At 59.2% G+C, this 21,619-nt stretch overlaps 2 protein-coding genes across 2 annotated transcripts in view; one reads left to right on the top strand and one right to left on the bottom strand.

Moving 5' to 3' along the window:
- Positions 1 to 1,532: 1,532 nt before the first annotated feature.
- On the bottom strand, positions 1,533 to 7,757 carry ADAMTSL5 (ADAMTS like 5). The gene is made up of 12 exons (XM_004378675.2): positions 7,702 to 7,757; positions 7,246 to 7,318; positions 7,059 to 7,150; positions 6,755 to 6,815; positions 6,476 to 6,584; positions 5,214 to 5,341; positions 4,354 to 4,465; positions 3,775 to 3,861; positions 3,467 to 3,633; positions 3,108 to 3,303; positions 2,956 to 3,027; positions 1,533 to 2,638 (listed from the first exon to the last, which is right to left on the bottom strand). Exons 1-12 carry the CDS (start codon positions 7,755 to 7,757, stop codon positions 2,337 to 2,339), a joined length of 1,455 nt encoding a protein of 484 aa, XP_004378732.1. The 3' UTR covers positions 1,533 to 2,336.
- An 11,685-nt stretch (positions 7,758 to 19,442) lies between these two features.
- Positions 19,443 to 21,619, top strand: part of PLK5 (polo like kinase 5 (inactive)) — a 13,972-nt gene continuing 11,795 nt past the window's right edge. The window contains 3 exon segments of the mRNA XM_004378510.1: positions 19,443 to 19,550; positions 20,254 to 20,367; positions 20,553 to 20,669. Of these exon segments, the coding sequence (XP_004378567.1) occupies positions 19,443 to 19,550; positions 20,254 to 20,367; positions 20,553 to 20,669 (339 nt within the window).

Below are 21,619 nucleotides of genomic sequence, written 5' to 3'. Positions count from 1 at the left end.
CAGTGCTGCTGTACAGAGGAGGGGGTGCTAACGAATGACCTGCCCCAGCGCCAGAACACCGGGGAAGTCACTGCTTCAGGGACACCTGGTCATCTTGTCCACCTGAGTATGGCAGTGGGGACAGCCGCCCACGTGGGGATGTCCAGCCGCCTCCCCACCTCCTAACCCCTGCTCCTCTGCCTGTTCCTTCCCCATCACGAGCATAGGACCACGGCATGGGGGTCCTTGCCCAGGGGGGACCCGTCGATGACCTCTCCCCTCGTCTGCTCTCCGGGCACTTCTGAGCAGGTGTCCTTGCCCCTGCCGGCTGGGCCCAGCTAGCCGTGGGGCAGCAGAACCTGGGAGGCGGTGGCGCGGCAGGCGCCACGGGGCTCGGGACCAAGCGACCGGCCCCCCTCTCTCTGACATAATCCCCAAACAGCAATGAAGTGGAGGGAACAATGGGTGTCAGTGGTGGCAGCAATGGTAACAGCAGCGTGGGTGCCGTTAGGAGGGACTGTGGGTGTCGGTGCTGGTGTTAAGTGGGGGAAGCGGGTCCAGGTCACTTGGGGGTACCGGCAAAGGGATGTGTCGAATTCCCTCTTCTCCCGTTGTGCTACAGAGTGTCCACCAGGGGGCGCGCGGGCGCCAAGCATCTCTCCAGAGCGGGGCTCGCACTTTGCGGGTTGAGAGTTGGGGCTACCGGGACTCGCCGCAGCACCCCGTCCCCACAGCACGTTACTGATGATGGTAGAAGGCAGGGCCAGGCATGGGCGGTCTCAGGCACTCCTGGGTCCCTCGCAAACAGTAAGAGCTCCATAAATACTCGTTGGAATGCATGAACGAAGGAAGAGAATGCTCCAGGTTAGGGAAGGAGGCGTTGGCAAGAATAAAGGGCAATCACTGTCAGGCGGGGAAGCTGAGACGGGCAAGGCCTGGCTGAAGGTCACTTGCAAGCTCGGGGGCTGGGCCAATCAAGACCCGCACATCATGCACCGCCTGCTGACTCCCACAGGAAGACCCTCCCTCTGCCTTGGCACCCCCCACCAGCTTCCCCTGCCCTTCACCCCCTCTGGCCCCTCCCACATTCCAGAAAAAGACACAACCGCGGATAGTATGGAAGGGAAGACTGTCCCTAATGACAACTCAAGTCACTCAATTCAGGGCGAGGGGCAGATGGGCGGTGGCCCCACGGGAAGCTGTGCTCAGCAGCTGTGTGACCCGCCGCAGACACCTCCAGACACACGTGGTGATGGGTTTGCGGCTGGGCAGACAGTGGCTGCTCTCACCTGCCTCCCCACCTGCCTCCCTAGCTGGAGAGGGCCCCCTGGGTGGTGCTGAGATGAATGTGTGGCCCCCAAAGGGATCTGTAAAAGCCCCGGTTTTCCCCACCTTGCCCCCACACAGGGGTCAGACATGAAGTGGGGAGGGAGGAGCTGGACCAGGAGAAGGAGGGGAGCATGTGTGGACATGCTGTAAGGGTACAATTGTGGGCCTGACTCTACCAGCCTCCATACCCCAAATCTCTGCAGTCAAGTTGTGTCACTGGGGTGCTTTGTTAAAAAAAAAAAAAGTGCATGTAAAAATTAAATAGGAGTATAAAAGGGGTGAACAGCAGTGTTAACTGGAGGAAAGACAGCCAGAATCATTGAGGATGGAGTCAAGCTTATCCTTGAGCTTCCTGGTAGCCAGAGCAAAAAGGGAAATTAGTAGGTTACAGTGCCTGATTAGGCATGTCTTCTAAGGGACATGCCATGCCCATTTGTGAACGTCTTTGAATACTTGAAGGTGTGTGTCTGTGAGTGGCAGAGAGAAGAGGGAGCAGAGTGTCAGAGAGTAATGCAGGGATGAGCTTCCTGGTAGCCACGGCAAGAAGGGAAACTGGTGTGCATGCATGCATGCATGCATGCATACATACATACATACATACATACATACATACATACGTGTGTGTGTGTGTGTGTGTGTATTACAATATCGTGTTAGGTATATCTTCTTCTGGGCCATGCTTGTTTGTGACAGTGTCTCTAACCAAGTGAGCATGAGACAAAGGAAATAAAAACAGACACAGAGTTTCTGGGTGTAAAATAGCAATGAGCTTCCTGGCAGCCAGGGCAATAGAGAAAATAAGAGTTAAAGAATCTACTTAGTGTGTCCTCACCAGTGCCTACCTGCTCCTGACAGTGGGTCTGACTTCGCCCAGGGGGTCTAAGTGCGCGTGTGATAGGGCAGTCACAAAGCTGCAGCTGGAGATATTTCTGAGCTCCCTGGAAGCCAGGACAAGAGGGGAAATACGTAGAGTTCCAGTCTGGGCAGATGTCTTTCTTGCTGCATGTGATGGGGTCTCATCCAACGGTTCAGACAGGGCAGTGCCGGGCGGCTAGGCGCACGCGGCTGTCCTCGGCAGGGCTCCAGGGTCGGGCGTAGCCGGAATGGGGCAGCAGCAGCCGGTCCTGTGTGCCGTCGGGGCTGACCAGGCGCCGGGCGGCCAGCAGGTATTCATGATGGGGGGTCAGCGGTGGGCAGGGACAGAGGCCCGGTGCCCACACGTACTCGCGAGTCTGCAGTGGTGAGCGGTTTTTGTAGACCTGCTGCACGCGCACCTCGTAGCGAGTCTCCTGGGCTTGACGGCGGCGGCCAAGCACACGGGCCCTGAAGACTGTGGGCAGGCGGGCACTGAGGCCGCTGAGCACTCCACCCCGCACACCCACGGGCACACCCCACTACGCAGAAAAGGGAGGCAAGTGCTGGGTGGAGACTGAGGGGTTGCTGGGGCCTTAGGGGAGAGGTCTGGGTTAGCTGGGGCCTGGGGTCAGCTCAGGTCAGAGATCAGTAAGGGGTTAGGGGTCAGATCAAAGGATCAAGTTGGGGTCAGGTCTAATCAGGATCAGAGGTCAGCAGGCCAGGGCTCGGCTCTGGTCAAGGGTGAGGTCGGTCACTCAGGGGTCAGATGAGGGCTGGGGTCAGGGGCCTCACCGAAGTCGCTGCTGCAGTACTGGAGCAGCCGGTGGGCGCGGCCGCGGGTGTCGGGGCAGGGCGCACAGGGGTCTGCGGGGTCAGGGCGGTCAGGGGCGCAGGCCTCACCTCCCTGCTCGCCCCCACCCTGGCCGAGCTCACCTTACCCTCACCTGGGGCCGGGGCTGGGGTCCGTGGGGGGATGGCAGCAGGGGCGGGGGGCTCAGGAGGCTGAGGCTCCACCTCCCGAGGCTGCGGCTGCCGCAGGGACCAGCCCAGGGCCTGCGTCTGCTCCTGGAAGGGGCCGTAGCGCTCCCGAGGGAGCCAGAACTCGAACTCGACACCGGGGTTGGGCTCCTGCAGGAGGACCTGGGAGAGGGGCAGGCACACCGGCGAGCGAACTCGAGCCTGCAGACCCAGCCTTCCCCCTCGGACCCTCTCTCCCCAGCCTCCCTCCTCCAAATCTCCGTCCCCAGCCTTCCCGCTCAGACCCTCCGCCCCCAGTCAGTCCCTGGGAGACCACGCCCCACACCTGCAGGAGCAGGTCCTGGGAAGTGGGCCCCGTGGCGTGCAGCGTCTCCTCCGGCCCGGCGGCGGCGCGGGTGTAGACCACGCGGGTCCCCGCCGCCTCGTAGGTCCCGGATGGGCTGACCGCCCAGTTCCCGTTAAGCACGTAGCGCCCGTCGCTCCCCAACAGCGCTGCAAGGGGAGGGTCAGCGGGCTCCTGGGAACCAGCCCCACCCCTTCCTCGGGGCCCCTTACTCCGGCCTCAGTCTCCCCAGCTGTAAACGGGGACAACCACCCGCATCTCGGGGCCTCCCCTCTCAGACCCTGCGCTACCCAGGTGGTTGCGGCTCCGATGGGTGACGCGGAGGTGTCTGGCGCCCTCGGGGATCAGGGTCACGTTCCAGTACCCGGCGAAGGCACCTGGGTGGGAGGGTGGAGGTGTGTAGCAGCCGCCGCAGGGGCGATTTGAGGATTAAATAAGACATTGCAGGTGAGGCGCTTAACTGGGTCCTGGTACCCAGAAAACGGTAGGGAAACGTTTGGAGTTACGATTAAACACAAATCCAAACCCATTGCCGTGGAGTGGATTCCGACTCATAGCGACGCTATAGGATAGAGTAGAATTGCCCCATAGAGTTTCCAAGGAGCGCCTGGTGGATTCGAACTGCTGACGTTTTGGTTAGCAGCCGTAAGTCTTAACCACTACGCCAGCGGCTTAAGTGCGGCAGGGAACGGGTTAAAACCTGGGCCTTTCTGGGGAGGGCGGGACAATCTGGCACTGTCCAATCAGGTTGAAGAGCAAGGCGGCTGGGGCGCAGAGTGCCCAATCAGCGCGGGACTTCGCTTCCGGGGACCCGCGGTTAGTTAAAGGGACCGCTCCCGGCGCGTGCTGAGGACGGGGCGGGTGGTCACCGGCATCGCGGAACACGCGCTGCACGAAGAGGCACGAGTCGTTGGCGCCGCCGCAGCGGCCACATTGGTCTTCGCGGGTGCCCGAGCCCAGCAGCCCGTCACATCCGGCGCTCTAAAGGGGTGAGGGAACATGCGCTGCGTCACAGACGGTCCCCCGGGTCGGGAGGGGCGGGACCTGGGGAGAGGGTGGAGTCTGACGCTAAAAGAAATGAGGCCTGGGGACAGGGCTTACGGAGGGATGGGGCCTAAAAGTAAAAGGATCGGGGCCTGGGGCGGAGCCTGGAAAGAGGAGGCAGCGGTGGTGCCTACGGGAGGGGCGGGTATTAACAAGAATTGGGCTTGGGGGCAGAGCCTGGGGCGGGGCCTGGGGCAGGGGGCGGGACCTGAAGGTCCAAGGAATTAGGTCTGGAGGGGAAAAGGACAGGTCTGGAGGCTATGAACGGAGCCCTGGTGGTGCAGTGGTGACGCCCTTGGCTGGTAATCAAAAGGTTAGGGGTTTGAACCCACCAGCCTCTCTGTGGGAGAAAGATGTGGCAATCTGCTCCTGTAAAGATTACAACCTTGAAAACGCCATGGGGCAGTTCTGCTCTGTCCTACCGGGTCACTATGAGTGGAAATCAACTTGAAAGCAGTGGGTTTGGTTTTTTGGTTTGGAGGTTAGGACTTGCATGGAAAAAGGGTGAGACCTACAGTAGATCAAGGGCAGGAACAAGAAAACCTCAGGGACGGGGCCTTCAAGTAAAGGGCCGGGTGTGGAGAAGGCTGGGGGCAGGTGAAGAGGCCGGGCCTGGACAGGACAAAGTGGACTTGAGAAGGGGTGTGGGGAATTAGGCTGGGGGTGGGGCCTGGGGAGTCCTCACGAGGCAGCGGCCGGCCACGCAGAGCCCCTCCACGCCTGGGCTGCAGGGGGTGCCGTCCAGGACGCGGCCAAAGCTGTGGTAGAAGGCGTGGCCCTCGGCCAAGCAGTTGAGGTCGCACTGGTTGGGTGCTGGGGACAGGAGGACCATCTGAGTCCCAGCGCCCCCTTAGGCGGCCTTCAGAATTGCACTCCCATTGGGCAGATGGGGCCCAGAGGCAGCCAAAGCTACAGGTCGAGGTTGAAGCAGAGCCAGAACTGGAATGCAGGCATTCTGCCTCCAGCTCCCTGGAACTCTCCCCTCACAAGTATCATGGGGCTGCAATCATTCATTCATTCATGCCCTAATAGGAGGAGTCTTTACGTGGATAACATTATAATGGATAACATTAACATCATTATCCATTGTTCATTCACTTACTCATTCATTCATTCCACAAACACTCACTGAGCACCTACTATCTTCCAGACACTGTTCCAGGCTCAGGGGTACTCGCTCAGCAATTGGGCCCAGGCACCCAACAAAAAATGTTTGTCCAGTGCTGAGTGCCTGTAGTCTAGGTGCGTCGCTGGCTCTCTCTGGGCCTCAGTTTCCCCTTCTGCCTGGCAGTGGGGCTGGATGGGCCATCTAAGTCTGTCCTATTACACCCGCAGGTCAACAGCCCTGATCCCTGCCCCACCTGCTAAGCTGCCTCTGGCTCCCACTTCCCTGAGCCTGGCTGGCTGACCCTGGCTGGAACTGAGCCCCAGCTTGCCCTGGTGGGCCTCTGTGGGGATGGGATCATGGCAGGCTTCCCCCAGTTCTCAGGGCAAAAAAAAACTCCGTGAGGCTGACGGATGGAACTTCCTCTGTTCTAGGCTTTCCTTATCTGTGTCTGCCTCCACTGTGGCGTCTGAAGCTGCCTGTCTCCCTTGAATCTGGAGGTGCATTGCCCCGGGCACAGAGTTATATAACTTGCTATTTTCAGCTCAATGCAGCAACATTTTCTGCTACCGGAATGAGTTTGACAACTGTTGTCCTCTGCATACAGCCCCAAGGAAATCATCAGCCTGGTGTTCATCTCTGTGCAGAACAGCAGAATGGACCCTGTCTCCCTCTGCCCCTGCTTCACGCCTCCTTCACTTGACCAACTCCTACACATCCTTCAAAACCCTAGCAGTAATGCCCACTTCTCCATGCAGCCCTCCAAGTCCCCCTTCCTCCTTGGCAGAGTCCTCTCCTTGCTAGCCCTGAATCATTCCCTTTGGACCAACCCGGCTACTCACCCCCATGGAAAGGCACCCATTGGTAGGTCTTCTGAGTGCCCAGGACGGGACGGCCATTGTAGAGGGCACACTGTAAGTCTCGGAAGGGCACGGCCCTTGGGGGGCAGTCCTGGTGGGAGAGATGGGTGGGTCAGAGGCTGGGACAGGCCTCCAGATTCCCCTTCCCCCAGCCCACGCCAGCCCCAGGGGAAGCCTGGCAGAGTGGCAGGTGTAGCTGGGGACATGATCAGAGAAGCAGTGGGGGCAGAGTGTGGGGTCTGGGAGGTGGGCAGAGCTTACCGGCAGCTGGCAGAGGCGGTACTCATGGCTGTCCCCCCAGCAAGGCTCCTCGCCAGGAAACCTGTGGGAAAAGGGTGGCTGGAGCATGGCCAGGATCCCCAGGGACCCCCTCCCCGGGGTGGCTGTCTGCCCTCCGCCCCCTCCAACCCCACCCGCATTCCAGCTGGATCAGTGGGATTAAAGGGCACAGCATGTGTGGGCAGGCCGAGGGTGCGGCCAGGGGCTGGGCTGGGCTGACAGGAGAGGAGAGGCAGGGAACCCCCCACCCCACCCCACCCGGTTGGAGCCCCAACCCACCGCTTACCGGATGCAGTGCCGGCTGCGCACGGAGACTCCCTGCCCACATGAGCTGGAACAGCGGGTCCAGGAACCCCACAGAGTCCACTCACCTGGACCCTACTTGGGGAGAGAGTGGCAGGGCCAGCTGTTGACCCCCACACTGCTGGTCGGGTCCCCATTCCCGCCTGCCCCTGGATTCATGCCCCCCTTACCTGAGCACTGCTCCCGAGACCACAGCTCAGGAGGGACCCGAGCAGCAGCAGGAAGCTCCAGAGCGGGAAGGGTCTGGGGGAGCAGAGGGGAGTGTCTCTAGCAGGAGCCACCGGCGGACCAGGGATTGAGCCCCAGCCCCACCCTGACTGGCTGGGTGGCCCTGCACAGTAACTTTACCTCTCTGAGCCTTACTTCTTGTCTCTGTAAAACAGGGCAATGATAGAACCCCCCCTATAGGAAAGTTTTGAGGGGTTCATGGGATAAGGTAAGGAAGGCATGGCACAATTATCTGCTATTATTACTAATTACTACTATTGTTTGGTTATTGTTTTGGAATGCACACAGTAGGTGCTTAATAAATGTTTGATGATTGAAAGGATCATTCAAGAATAGCGCACAGAGGTCTCCTAGAGCCAACGCCCCCTGCCCACCCTCCCCACCATCATTGCTTCTACCTTCCTGTGTGGCTGGAGCCCAGCCACTCCCCTTCCCCAGGCCTCAGTTTCCCCATCTGTTACAGTGGGGACCAGCTGGACTCAATCCATGATTCTCTGAGACCCTGCAGAGGGTGCCGTCAGTGGGGGCTGGGTCAGGGGCCAGGGCCCTGGCAGAGCCCCACCACCACCACCCAGAACCCTGGCCTCCAGGATTGGGGATGGGGCAGGAGGGGTGACCTGGTCCAGTGGGCGCCTCATGGCCTCATCTGCAGAGAACACGGGAGGGAGTGCCAGGGTGGCCTGCAAGAAAGAGACCGCTGATGAGGCTGGTGGAACAAAGGAGAGAGTGGGGACAGCTAGGGTGGCAGACTTTGCTGCCCAGGGCCTCAGTTTCCCCACCTTTCGAGGGAAGGATGAAATCACTCCCCAGCCCCACCTCCGTGTGACCTTGGCCTGGCAGGAGAAAGGGGGATGGGAGCCCGCCACCTTGTGAGGCCTTTCACGGGTCAGGGCTAGGTGGCTGGCAGTCAGCAGTACCAAAAGGACAGGCAGGACACACTCATGACCTCCAGCCCTCCAGGCCCCTGGGCACCAGTGGGAAGAAGGCTGGGGGCCCACCTGCACCGTGGCCCCTCTGGCCCCTCAGCTTCCCTGGTTTCTGGCCCTCCCAGCTCTGACATTTGGACCTCCAGTGCACTGTGGGGTCTGGGCCTGAGATGCTGAGGACCTGCGGGGCCTGGGCTGGTCCGAGGACCACGCTAGGCCAGCTTCATCTCCACCCCTCTCAGAGCCCAGAACCCCAGCAAAACCAGGAAGCAGGAAGCAGGCAGGGCTAGAAGCCGGAAAGGAGGGAAGGGGCTTGACCACCTGACGACCCCCCGCCCTGACTCTCAGCACTGGGTTGCAGAAGTGGGGGTCTAGGTGATGGAAAATGGGGGGCTAGAAGGAGCAACCTTCCCACTCCCCACACCCCCCTCCCCAAGGAGCAAGACACCCTCCCCTCCGACCCCCGTTTTGTCTGGACCCCTCACTTGCAGGGTGATTTTAGGACAAGCCACACCTCTGGGCCTCAGTTTCCCCAGGAAGAAATGGGACTGAGCGCCCTCTCTGGCGATGGCTGCCCTCATCACCGCACACCCAGCCCTGCCGGGCCCGGGGAGACTGAAGGAGCGTATCACACGGCCTGGATGCCGGCAGGGAAAGTGGAGGGATAGGAAGGGGGACTTACCGGCCAGAGGCTGCGCAATCCGACTCCCTGGCTGCCCCAGGGCGGACGGAAGCGGCGGGGCCCGAGGTGAGGGGCGGGGGGAACCCGGCGCGGCCCCTCCCACCGGGCCTCCCGGGGCGCGCCCAGGCCGGGGTCCAGAGGAGCTGCGGCCCCGTGCGCCCCCGCGCGGCCGTCGCACGCTCGTCGGGGATCTGCGGCAGGGGGCTGCCTGCAGGGCGGGCGCCCCGGCTTCCCAGCCCCGCGGCCTGGTGTCTGGACGTCAGGGTCCCGGTGTCCTTGGGAAGCCCGGGGCGGGGCGGGGTGTGTAGGGAGCCCGCTGGGGCTGCTATTCTGGGAGCAGTGCTCAGGGCCTGGGAATGTGCGCGCCCCGAGGTCGCCCTGCCGGGTTCCAGGAGTCGCGGACACTACCCGCTGCCTGCCGACGCCTGTAGCGCGTCCCAGCTGGGGTCCCCTGGTCCGTCCCCCACCCACCCCTGCCCCAGGTCGCCCTCCTCAGTGACGGGGACCCTTGGATGCCTGGCTTCCCATGCCAGGGGTGCCCGCCCCCAGTTCCAGTCGCCCCGGAGGCGGGCCTCAGCGCACCGGGGAGAAACAGAGCCCGGGGGCTGGGCGCAGGGGGCGGGGAGCCCCCTCCCAGGCGGCGCATTCCCGGGCGCTGCTGTCACCCGAAGACGCGCCCGCCCCACCCCTCCTCCCGCCCTGTCTGCCGGGCTCCTGGGCTGCGAGAGGCAGCTTCGGAGCCAGACCCGGGTCCAGACAGCCCTCTCCCTCCCGGCAGTGGCCCCCCGCCTCCGACCCCAGTTTCCCCATCTCCACTACAGACCGCCCAGCCAGACCTCAGCTATTTGCGCGGACCGGCGACGACAGGGTGACCCTAGGGCTCCTCACCACCCCCCCCTTTTCCCAGCCGGGCGTCTGTGCACACTCCCGCCCACCCAGGGACGCGGCACGTCCCCTCTGCTCGCCCATCCTGAACCCCAGTCCCTCGCTGTTACCCCAAGGCGCCCCCTGGCGGCCGGGCTGCGGGGATGGGGCATTGAGGGACAGGTGGGTGGAGAGGGCACCACCCCTGCCAGGCTGCTGCTCTGCCCCCTGGGCTCCTCCCCCGCTCAACTTGAGTGCCTCCTCCTCCAGGAAGCCCACCTTGCCTCCCCTTAGTCCTGACCGCGGGCAGGGGTGAGGGAAGGGGTGCTGGGTCCAGCTCTGTCTGCCCTCCTGCCTAGAGCTTCTCCTTACAGGACTATCTGAAGCCATTCACTCATTCATTCATTCAACATTTACTGACCCCTGAGAGGGCCGGTACAGCTGTGAATAACCAGCCAATCAAAGCCAGTGGGGGAGGCAGACCCCTGCCAGACCCAAGGCGGATGGGGGGAGGGCATCAGTGAAGGGCCTCACTGAGAAAGTGACAGACACAAGTGATGGGGGGGCACGCAAAGGGAACAGCAAGTGCAAAGGCCCTGCGGCTGGAATAAGCTTTGTGGGCTAGAGGAAGAGTCAGAAGGTCTGGGTGACTGGAGCAAGGGGCCTTGGGGTTGGGGAGGTGGAGATGAGGTCAGAGAGGGGCCAGTGATGACGGGAGTTGGGCGGGTTGCTTCAAATTTTGGAAAAGCCACCTCTGGCTGCTTTGGGGGCGGGAGGGGGGCCAGGAAAGTAGGAAGGAGGCCAAAGGGTGTCCTGGGGGTGTGGGTGGGACAAAGAGTGGAGGCTGGAAGAGGTGCTGATGGATCTGCCCGGGAGGTGGCCTCTGGGTGAAGGGAGGTGCCCCTTTACTGAGAGGGTCAGGCTGGGGGGAGTGGGTGGAGGGGACCCTGGTGGTCACTTCTGACAAGCCGAGGGTGAGACACCTGTGAGACACCAAGGACATTTGAGCAGAGGGTGGGATACCCGAGTGTGGAGTCCAGGGCTGAGTCCGCTGCAGAGGGTGACATGGGCGTCCTCGGCACACGGGTGGTGTTCCGAGTGGTGGAGGAGGTATAGCGAGTTCCGACAGAGCAGGGCTGAGCCTGCAGCATCGGAGGCCAGGGTCGGGGAGAAGTCAGGGAGTGTGGGTGGGAGCTCAGAGGCCTGGGGAGGATGAGCTTCCCAGAGGGTAGGGGGAATGGTGCCGGCTGTCACAGAGAGGTGGGTGAGGTGAGGATGGATGCGGGATGGGTGGTCGGCGATGGTGGGAGCTGGTGACTTGTGGGACTGATTGGAGAAAGTTCACAGCGGACAGCAGGAAGGACGTGGGGAGAGCTAGTCCGGACACTCTCCCACACATCTGCTGTGTACCCATCTCGTGGTGGGGCCTGGAGGGGGGATAGAAATCAGCCAGGCTCAGCCAGGGGCTCTGCAGAGTGCATGAGCCTACCCCTCAGATGTGCCCCAGCCCCTAGAGTCCTACAGAGAATGCATACAGCAGGCACTGTGACCTATACGGAGGGTATACTTTAGGCACTGTGCCCTGGAGGGAGTGCATACAGTAGGCACTGTGCCCTGGAGGGAGTGCATACAGTAGGCATTGTGCCCTACAGAGAATACAGACAGCAGGCACTGTGTCCTGTAGGGAGAGTATATAGTAGGCGCTTTGGCCTGCATGATGAGTATACAGCAGGCACCATGTCCTGTAGGGAGGGTATACAGCAGGCACTTCACCCTGCAGGAAGCACATGCAGCAGGTTCTGCACCCTGCATGGAGGGTATACAGCAGGCACTGTGCTGTGCAGAGTGCATAGAGTAGGCACTGTGACCTGTAGGGAAGGTATACAGCAGGCACCGTGCCCTACAGGAAGGACATACAGCAGGTACTGCACCCTACATGGAAGGTATACAGCAGGCACTGTGCCCTCCAGTGAGTCATACGGCAGGCACTGCATGGGAATCCTCACACTTGTGGGGATTGCAGTGGAGGAGGGGGAGGTGCCAAGCCCCGGGCCCGCCCCCGCCCTTCTCGGCCCCACCCCCACAGCCTTGTTTCCCGTACAGTCCAGCCTCTTCCTCTGGACATAACTAGACCCGACTCAGCAGACTCCTCAGAGGCAGGGGTCAGCACACAGCTCAGAATGCCTGGTGCAGGTGGAGGAGCAGCTGCTGTGTCAGAGCCTGGCGGGGACTCCCCAGAGGCTCAGGCTTTGCTTGGTCTCAGCCCTGCTCCTTCCCTTTGCCTGAGACTGGACCCAGCCCAGGGGTCATCAGGGTCCCTCCTACCCTTGGCTTCAGCCACGACTCCCTTCCTGAGACAGGTCAGGGCGGGATGGGGTCGAGTGGACACACGTTTGATTGGATGTGACTCAGCCAGGCTCTTGCTTAAGAGATGCCCATGGGCAGATCCTGTGGTCTCCTGAGTAGAGAGGGTGGGGAGGGTCCAGTTGCCACCTGCACCCCAGAACCCCAGGTCTCTGGGGCTACTCAGCTGTCTCTGGGCATGAGTGTGGGAGGAACAGTATCTGAGGTCCTACCACTGCAGGCTCACCCCATAAGAACCAGGGCTCTGGTGATCGGCTTGGGGATAAACATGTAACCCAAGTGGGCCAATGAGAGTCTGCCCTGGGATTTGAGCTGGACCATTAGGAGAAAGGTTCTGTCTGCTCCCTGGGGTTTCCTACTAGGCTGGATGTGAGCTGGGACCACTGCTGTTTTCTTTGCCACCCTGGGAAGAGCTGCCCCCACCCCGGGAGATGCCAACACAAAGGGCAGGAAGTGGAGACTGGCAGATTTATGATGTTATCTGAGCCCCTGGATCAAGCCATACCTGAAGTCATCTACCTATATATTTTTTTTTTCACGTTAGCAAGTTTGAGTTTCTGTTACTTCTAACAGAAGTGCACTGAATGGGAACAGCGTACCTTCCATCATCCCTTCCTCCCTGGGACAGTTCCTACCTGTTGTGCAGGAACTGTAAACCCTCCAAGGGCTTCCCTCACCTCAGCCTCGCAGCCCTCATCTGGGCACCTGGGATGAGGACCAGGCTCAGGCAGGAGGCCAATGGTACCAGAGCAGAGGGAACAAGAGGTAGGGTAACAGCGTCCAGGCCAGGGAGGTGGACAGGGGCCACACGTGGCTTTGGGGGCTGTGGGGAGAAGCTGGGAAGCAGGATAGAATTTAAAAAGATTTTTTCAGACATGGTACACTGTTAGGTAAAAAAAGAAAAGGATAATTATGTATAATATTATTATGGATTGAATTGTGTCCCCCAAAAATGTGTGTCAACTTGGCTAGGCCATGATTTCCAGTATTGTGTGATTGTCTGCCATTTTGTGATCTGATGTGATTTTCCTAAGTGTTGTAAATCCTGCTTCTATGATGTTAATGAGGTAGGATTAGGGGCAGTTATGTTAACAAGGCAGGACTCAGCCTACTGGATGGGGTTGTGTTTTGAGTGAATCTCTTTTGAGATATAAAAAAGAGAAGTGAGCAGAGAGATGGGGGACCTCACACCACCAAGAAACAAGAGCCAAGAGAATAGTACGCCCTTTGGACCTGGAGTCTCTGTGCTGAGAAGCTCCTAGATCAGGGGAAGACTGGACAAGGACCTTCCCCCAGAGCGGGCAGAGAGAGAAAGCCTTCCTCTGGAGCTGGAGCCCTGAATTTGGACTTCTAGCCTCCTAGACTGTGAGAGGAATAAATTTCTGTTTGTTAAAGCCATCCACTTGTGGTATTTCTGTTATAGCAGCACTAGATGACTAAGATAAATATGATGCCATTTATGTAAAAAAAAAAAAAAAAAAGTATATTTGTTAGCATAAACTTAGACAGGAAATGGGGACAAATAAACACCAAATACTGGTCACCATGATCCGGGAAAGAGTTATGGGTGGCTTTGAGTTATTACCTCATAGTGTTGTTTGAATTTCTTGTAATGAGTTTCCATTTCTCTTTTTTTTTTTTTTAATAAACGTTATTTTGGATTACAGAAAAGTTATAAAGATACTACGGAGAGTGTCTTAGTTACCCAGTGCTGCTATAACAGAAATACCACAAGTGGGTGGCTTTAACGAATAGAAATTTTATTTTCTCACAGTTGAGGAGGCTGGAAGTCTGAATTCAGGGCGCCGGCTCCAGGGGGAGGCTTTCTCTCTCCATCGGCTCTGGAGGAAGGTCCTTGTCTCTTTCAGTTTCTGCTCCTGGGTGATCTTCACGTGGCTGGGCGTCTCTCTTCCCCATCTCGGTTTTCTAGCTTGCTTATTTAATCTCTTTTATATCTCAAAAGAGATTGACTCAAGATACAACCTACACAAATTCTGCCTCATTAATGTAACAAAGACAACACATTCCCGACTGGAATTATAGCTACAGGCATAGAGTTTAGGATTTACAACATGTATTTTGGGGGGACATAATTCAGTCCATAGCAGAGTTCCCATACATCCTTTGTGGTAGACAGAATAACAACCCTCCAAAATGTCCCTGCCCTGATCCCCCTGACCTGTGGACATGTAAAAGGGACCCTGTAGACGGGTGATGTGAAGGCTATTGAGATGGGAGATGATCCTGGATCACCCGGGTGGCCCATGTGATCACAGGGTCCTCAACAGAGGGAGGCAGGAGGGTCTGAGTCAGAGTCAGAGGAGGAGATGTAAGGACAGAAGCAGAGACAGAGAGCCTGGAAGATGCTCTGCTGCTGGCTCTGAAGACGCAGGAAGGGGCCACGGGCCAAGGAACACCAGGCCTCTAGAAGCTAGAAAAGGCTGGGAAGCGATTCTCCCCGGGAACATCCGGAAGGAACCAGCTGCACCCAGATTTCAGAGACCCATTTTGGACTCTGGACCCCAGAACTGGGAGATCGTGAACGTGTGTGGCTTTGAGCCCCTCAGAGTGTGGGGTTGCATCAGCTACAGGTGACTCATGCCCTTCACCCAGCTGCCCCCCCGGTGACACCTTACAACATGGGGCACAGTTGTCACAATTAAGAAACCCACGTGGGCACGTTACTCTGGACTGTGTGCAGACTCCATTCCACGTCACCAGTCTTTCCACTAATGTCCCTTTTCTGTCCCCGGAACCCACCCAGGAGCCCATGTGACACTGAGAGCCTCCTTTTGTGAATCAGAAAAAAGACGAAATTGCAGATTCTGCCGGTTCCGATGCCAAGTTGATCGATGTCCCTGCATCGAGGTCAGTGCTGTGTCTGCAGGGGACAGGACACAGTCCCCTCTGGCTGATGCTGACTGTGGACCACCTACGGGAGCCATTGGGAGACAAAAGCCAGGGGGTCTGTATCTCCTCATTTTTGTCTTGGGCAGGCAATTCTGAGGAATGTTCTACTTGGTTGCTCAGAGGGTCCCACAGTGGTAACCAGCTCCTACCTGATTCTCTCCCTGGCCCCTTATCTCTGCTCTCCAAACCAGCTCCCTGCACAAAACCCTTGCTTCAGGCTCTGCATTGAGGGAGCCCAGACTGAGACTGGGGAAGAGGGACTAGCAGCCCATTTTGGTCCCCCCTTGGAGCAAAAACAAAGACCCACGTCCATTGCTGGTGCTAAAGCTAGCGGCCTGGACCATGCCAGCAGGGGTGGGGATGAGGAGGAAGGGAGGAAGAGACAAGGGGCCTCAGAACCAAGCCCTGGGCACTGGGAGAAGGAGGAGGAGCTTTGAAGGAGAACCATGATGTGACCAGAGAGGTGGAAGACAACCTGGAGGGGGGTGTCCTGTGTGACGGGAGAGGGGAAGGCTTCTAGAAGGAGCCCATATCGGCCAGCATGGAGAGGTGGAGAGAAACAAGGGCAAGATTTGGTCCTGGAGGGAGGTGGGAGCGCAGAGTACCTGGGCACCCAATTTCGGATGGCCCTGGTTTTGGACACCAGAGTCAGGGGGTTTCTGGGGCGTAGGTGGCAGCGGGGATCCCTCCTGCCACGCTGCTCACGAGGCTGCCGGTCTCCTGAGACTGGAGTTGTCCAGCTGAGGGCTCACGGGGACAGACATGTGGATGTCCACCATGTTTGAAAGGCCAGGAGCCCAGATGTAGGCTGAGTCACGTCTCCCCAGCCTGGAATGCTCCCCCCACCCTGCCTGGCACCTTCCAGAAGGACTGGCGCCCAGCCCCGTGAGCCTCCCGAGGCCTCCCCGGGGGTCCGGCGGCTGGAGCTGCCTCAGCAGCGGCCCCACCGCTTTCGGCAGGTATTCTAAGCCAAGCTGCCCGGCTCGCCTCCTGGGGAATCTGCTGAGTCCGGCAAGTTACCTCAGGTCAGCGAGCGAGTGGAGACAGGGAGGGGAAATACGGTGGGGGGACCAGGTGGTGGGGGATGTGGGGGGACCATGGCCCAGCAGGAGCTCAAGCCTGCCACCACCCAGCCTCAGGAGCCCCGGGGCGGTCTCAGAACAGGACGGCCAGGCTGCTGTTGAACGCTACCCCACCCCTTTCCAAAGCTGCCATCCTGGGCTTCCGACACAAACCACGCCTCAGTCTCCCGCTCTGTAAAATGGGGGTGAATGGACTTGACATGAACTAACAACAGTAACCACAAAACGGGGATATCAGTAAACACCAGAAGCCGTGTTTTCTGGGAAGTGGACAAGCTAATGATGTTTGTGTATTTTACTGGACCGTCAACTTTCTTTCTCTGCAGAATGAGAATTCCAGGAAAGACAAACACCTGGGTTTCCCCGCCCTGGTTCTTGAATCGCGCCCTGCATGTCCTTCGGATGTGCAGGTCCCTCGAACCTACAGCCCCAAACTGGGACATCACCCCCTTGGGGGGGTCACATCTCCGAGAGGTCTCCCTGACCCCTGTTTTACGCCACTCTGTTTTCTTTGAATTGAGGTGAAATTCACATAACGTAAAATTAGCCATCTTAGAGCATACAAGCCCTGATTTTTAGTATATACACAGAGCTGTGCAACCCTCACTGCCGTCTAATTCCAGAACGTTCTCATCACCCCCACAGAAACTCTGTCCCATCCACAGTCACTCCCCATCCCCCACCCCCAGCCCCTGGAACCACTGATCCACTTTCTGCCTCTATGGGTTTGCCCGTTTTGGGCATGGACTCCCACAACATATGGCCTTTTGTGGATGAGTTACTTTGCTCAGCAGCATGTTTGGGGGTTCATCCACGTGTAGTGAGGATTCCTTTTTACGGCTAAACCACGTTGCCTTGTATGGACGGACCACGTTGTGTTTAACGGCTCATTACTCGGCTGTCCTTCACTTTGAAGCCCTCACCCCTCCTGGCCTTCCAGTCTTTATTTCCGACTACACTCATCCTGTTCCCCTCTCCCCTCCGGGATGTCACCTCCTCTACCGCAGACCATTTGGGTCTCTTAGTCACCTGCCCAGCGCCTGGCACTCGTTGGGTAAACGTTTGTGGAATGAGAGAAGGAGAAGGATGGAGAGGCGAAGGATGAGAAGAGACAGGAGCTGCTTCAGGAAGTGTTCCTGGGGAGGGACAGGATGGGACACAGGCTGGTCCAACCCCAGCTGCCCCTGGAAGCCGCCGGGGCTAGGCTGGGGCAGGCAGGGAGGCCGGGGCAGGTGGGCACTGGGGCAGCTGGCCAGAGGGCCCATGCAGGCTGGGGAAGGGGTCCCTGCTCAGAGGGATGCTGGCCAGGACAAGGAGGCCTCCTGGTTCCACAGTGGAGGCTCAGCCAGAAAATACCATGCGCAGGAGGGAGAGGCCAAGGGGATAGACAAGGGAGCCAGGGAAAGAGCTGGTCCCTGAGCAGCGGCCATTAGCTGACTGGGCTTTGAGGCGAACGGCCAGCATCTTCTGACTTCTCTGCTGGGTGTTTTGGCAGCTCAGTGCCCGCCCCAGCTCCAGGGCTCCACCTGGCACCTCTCCCGGGGCTGTTGGGGTGGGGCGCCTTGGGGGACGGCATTAGGGAGCTGGGGACAGGGGCTCCAGCTGGGGCCCAGTCACCTGCAGCCTGGCAATCCTGTGCTTCCACGTGCCTCCTCTGGCCTCAGTTTCCTCATCTGAAACATTGGCTAGGAATAGCACCCACCTCACAGAAAGGGCTTCCAGGAGCCTTCCCTGACCCAGTGTGCTGAAGTCTCAGATGATCTCCTTGGAGTTCCTTAAACCTTTGTCATTTTTTGAGGGCCAGGCCGGATCTGTCTTGGGTATATTGAGCCCACCACAGGTTCTGCACACAGTAGATGCTTCCTGAATACCTGAATTAACACCCGTGGATGGAGATACACTCTTGGGAGGTAACTGGCTCTCTGCCCCTGTGGATTCCAGGGTGACAGTGACAAGGTGGCTCAGGCCCCCCACCCCCCTGAGCTGCCCACCTGCCAGCACGCTGCACCTGGCTCTCATTAGGAGGGGACTCGGGCCACAGCCAGCTGGCCCCTATCCCTGCTGGCCCAGAATCCTTGGCTAGACCCCCAGGAAGATGGCCCAGTCCTGCTCAGCCACACACACTGGGGCCCCTGCGCAGCTCCCCATGCCCGGGTGCCCCCACACGATGCACCACACCAGGCGGGCACGTGACAACTGAGAGGGTGTTTTCTGCTCCCCGGGTGGTGTGGCCGGCCGGAAACCAAAATATGTTCTCTGGAAAATTCCAAAGGCTGATTCCAGCCACACAGAGCCCTGCTAACCCCTCCCCACTCATCACGTTATGTAACATTTGGGGATTAATGCCTTGCGTCCACAGGCAGCTGCCTGGATTCAAATCCAGCCGGCGTCCCTTCCTGGCTGGGCAAGCGATTTAACCTCTCTGGGCCTCAGCGTGCTCGCCTGTGAAATGGGGGCAAGATTGTTCCAGTGTCCCAGAGCTGAGGAAAGGCTGAATTGGGAGAAAGCAAGGAAAGGGGTTAGAGCTGAGTGTGGGACACGACCAGGGCTCGGGGATGCCTCCCATGGCCCCCAGAGGGTCCAAAGCTATCCAATGCCTTCTCATCAAACTGTCCCCCATACCCCATCTCTGGCTGCCCTGGGCCCCGAGTCCCAAACCCTAGCGTCAGCCCATCAGTCCCTCCAGACCTCAGCCCTGCTCCTGCCCAAGGCTTCACATCCACTAGCCCCCAGCTCCTCATCTTCTCAGCATCCAGCCATAGCTCCCCAGAGCCACGGGGCTCAAACCTCACACTGTAAGGCGGGACCCAGGACACAGAGATGGGTAACACCCGCAGACAGCGTTTAGACACAGACACCCGGTCACACAAAGCCACACAACACTCACCTGGAGACACAACACAGCACACTGTCACACACGAAGGCACACAAAGCCTGCAGGGAGAACACAGACACACACGCTCAGGACGAACAGACATGCGCCCCGCGCGCGCTCTGGGGAGCGGCCGGCGATGCGGGTGGACTCTTCCGGGCCTCAGTTTCCTGCTCGGTAAAATGGGCGCTCCAACAGTTCCCAGCCCTAGGGAGCCATCCCTGGCCCTGGCCTCCCTGCCTCCCGGGGTCCCAGCGCGCCCATGCGCCCCCACGCTCCGGCCCCCTCCTGCCGCGGGCCAACCCCGGAGCCCCCGGACTCCGCCCCTCCCTGCCCCCGCGGCCAATGAGACGCGCCCGGGCGGCAGCGGTCCCCAGAGCGGTGGTGGCACGGGCGCAGGGTCCGCCGAGGCTGCCCCAGTGCCGGTCCCCGGGGCGCGATGGAGCCCGGGCCGCGGCGGCGGCGCAGGAGCCTCCCGCTGGTGGCCTCCTTCCTACGCGACCCGGGCTCGGGGCGCGTCTACCGGCGCGGGAAACTGATCGGCAAGGTGGGGGGCACCCTCCCGGGTCCGCGTTCCGGCGGCGCGGGGCGCGGGACGCGGGGCTGGGCTTTGTCTGCGCGCGGGGCTTGGAGTCCTGGCGAGTTCGGGGTCTCGGCGGAGAGTTCCTGGGTGGGCGTCAGAGTCCGTGGCGCGGATCGTGCCGGGGAACGGCGTCCGGCGTGTTGTGCTGTGCGCCCAGGGGTTGTGTGGTCAGGGATGTGATGGGTCTCGTGCCTTTGCGTGTGACTCAGTGCTGTGTGGTGTCCCCAGGTGTGTGATGGGTGGTTGTGTGTGTCCAGGTGTGTCTGATGTGTTGTGTGTCTCAGTGTGTTTTACATCTATCTGTGCCTTCTCTGTGTGTCTGTGCTGTGCTGTGTATCTTGTGTTGTGTGTCCCTGTGCTGTGTGCCTGTGCTGTGTTGTGTGTCCCTGCGCTGTGTGTCTGTGTGTTCTGTCGTATATCTTGTGTTGTGTCCTGTGTCCTGCGCTGGGTGTCCATGTGTTGGGGTGTGTGTCTATGTTGTGTGTCCAGGTATGAGGGTAGGAGCTGTGTGTCCATGCCTCTCAGAGTGTATCCAGTTACAGGTGTGTGTGAAGGGACCTGGCCACACATGGAGCCCTCCTCACACCTGCTTGGCACAGGTGTGGCACACCTGCCTGCACACCTGTGTCCACCTGTCCCCTGAGCAGGCTAATCTCCTTCCCCACAGGGTGCCTTCAGCCGCTGCTACAAGCTGACAGACATGTCTACCAGCGCTGAGTTCGCCCTCAAGGTTGTGCCACGTGGCGGGGGCGGGGCCGGACGGCTGTGCCCACGAGGGAAGGTACAACCCCCCATCCATGTCCCGAGGAGCCCCACGCCCAAAGCGGGTCCCCAGAGTGGTTCCTGCCCTTTTGTGATTATGTGTGGTGTGGGGGAGAGTGTATGCCTGTGGGCGTGAATACTGGGGGGTGTGTGCCTGGGGCGCGTCCACCTGTGGGTGCATACATGTGGGGGCCATGCTCACAGGTGGAGCATGAGATCGCTCTGCACAGCCGCCTGCGACACCGCAACATTGTGGCCTTCCATGGACACTTTGCTGACAACGACCACGTGTACATGGTGCTGGAGTATTGCAGCCGCCAGGTGCCCTGGGGGAGGGCTGAGGGTGAGGGGAAGTGAGACAGAGAAGGAGCAGGCAGTGCCCAGCCCATGTCTGTCATGCCCATCTGTGCCCACCCCCTGTCCACCTGGACTTCCCTGTTTCTACCTGTGTCCATATGCCAATTATGTGCTCTCCGCTGTCCAGTCATCAGTCTTCCTGTGCCCACCTGTCCATCTGTGCCCATCCTTCACTCACCTGTGTCCACCTAGGCTCACTTGATTCACCTAGGCACACCTGAGCTCACCTGTGTCCACTTGTTCCCAGCTTATGCTGTGATCATCAGTCCCATCTTAACTCGTTTGTTTCTACTTGGGTCCACTTGAACGCATCCATGCTCACCTGTGCCCACCTGAGCTTACCTGTGCTTACTTGTGGTTATCTGTGCCCATCCCACACTCAGCCATGCCCACCTTGGCCCAGCTGAACTTAGTCATGCCTGCAAAGAAGCCTTGAACTCACTTTGCCCACTTAAGTACACTTGAGCTCACTTATGTCCACTGGTGCCCAGCTTATGCCCACTCTGTGTTCACCTGTGATCATGTGGTCCTGTTCAAACTCACCCGTGGTCATCTGATCCCATCTGAACTCCTGTGTTTCTGCTTGGGCTCGTCTGAACTCACCCATGCTCACCTATGCCCATCTGAACTCACCCATGCTCACCTATGTGCATCTGAACTCACCCATGCTCACCTATGTCCATCTGAGCTCACCCATGCTCACCTATATCCATCTGAACTCACCCATGCTCACCTATGTCCATCTGAGCTCACCCAAGCTCACTTATGTCCATCTGAGCTCACTCATGCTCACCTATGTCCATCTGAACACACCCATGCTCATCTATGTCCATCTGAACTCACCTATGTCCATCTGAACTCACCCATGCTCACCTATGTCTGTCTGAACTCACCCATGCTCACCTTTGTCCATC

This window comes from Trichechus manatus, unplaced genomic scaffold (assembly GCF_000243295.1).
Source record: "Trichechus manatus latirostris isolate Lorelei unplaced genomic scaffold, TriManLat1.0 scaffold00057, whole genome shotgun sequence".
Lineage (NCBI taxonomy): Eukaryota > Metazoa > Chordata > Mammalia > Sirenia > Trichechidae > Trichechus > Trichechus manatus.
This window is presented reverse-complemented; position numbering and strand designations above follow the sequence as displayed.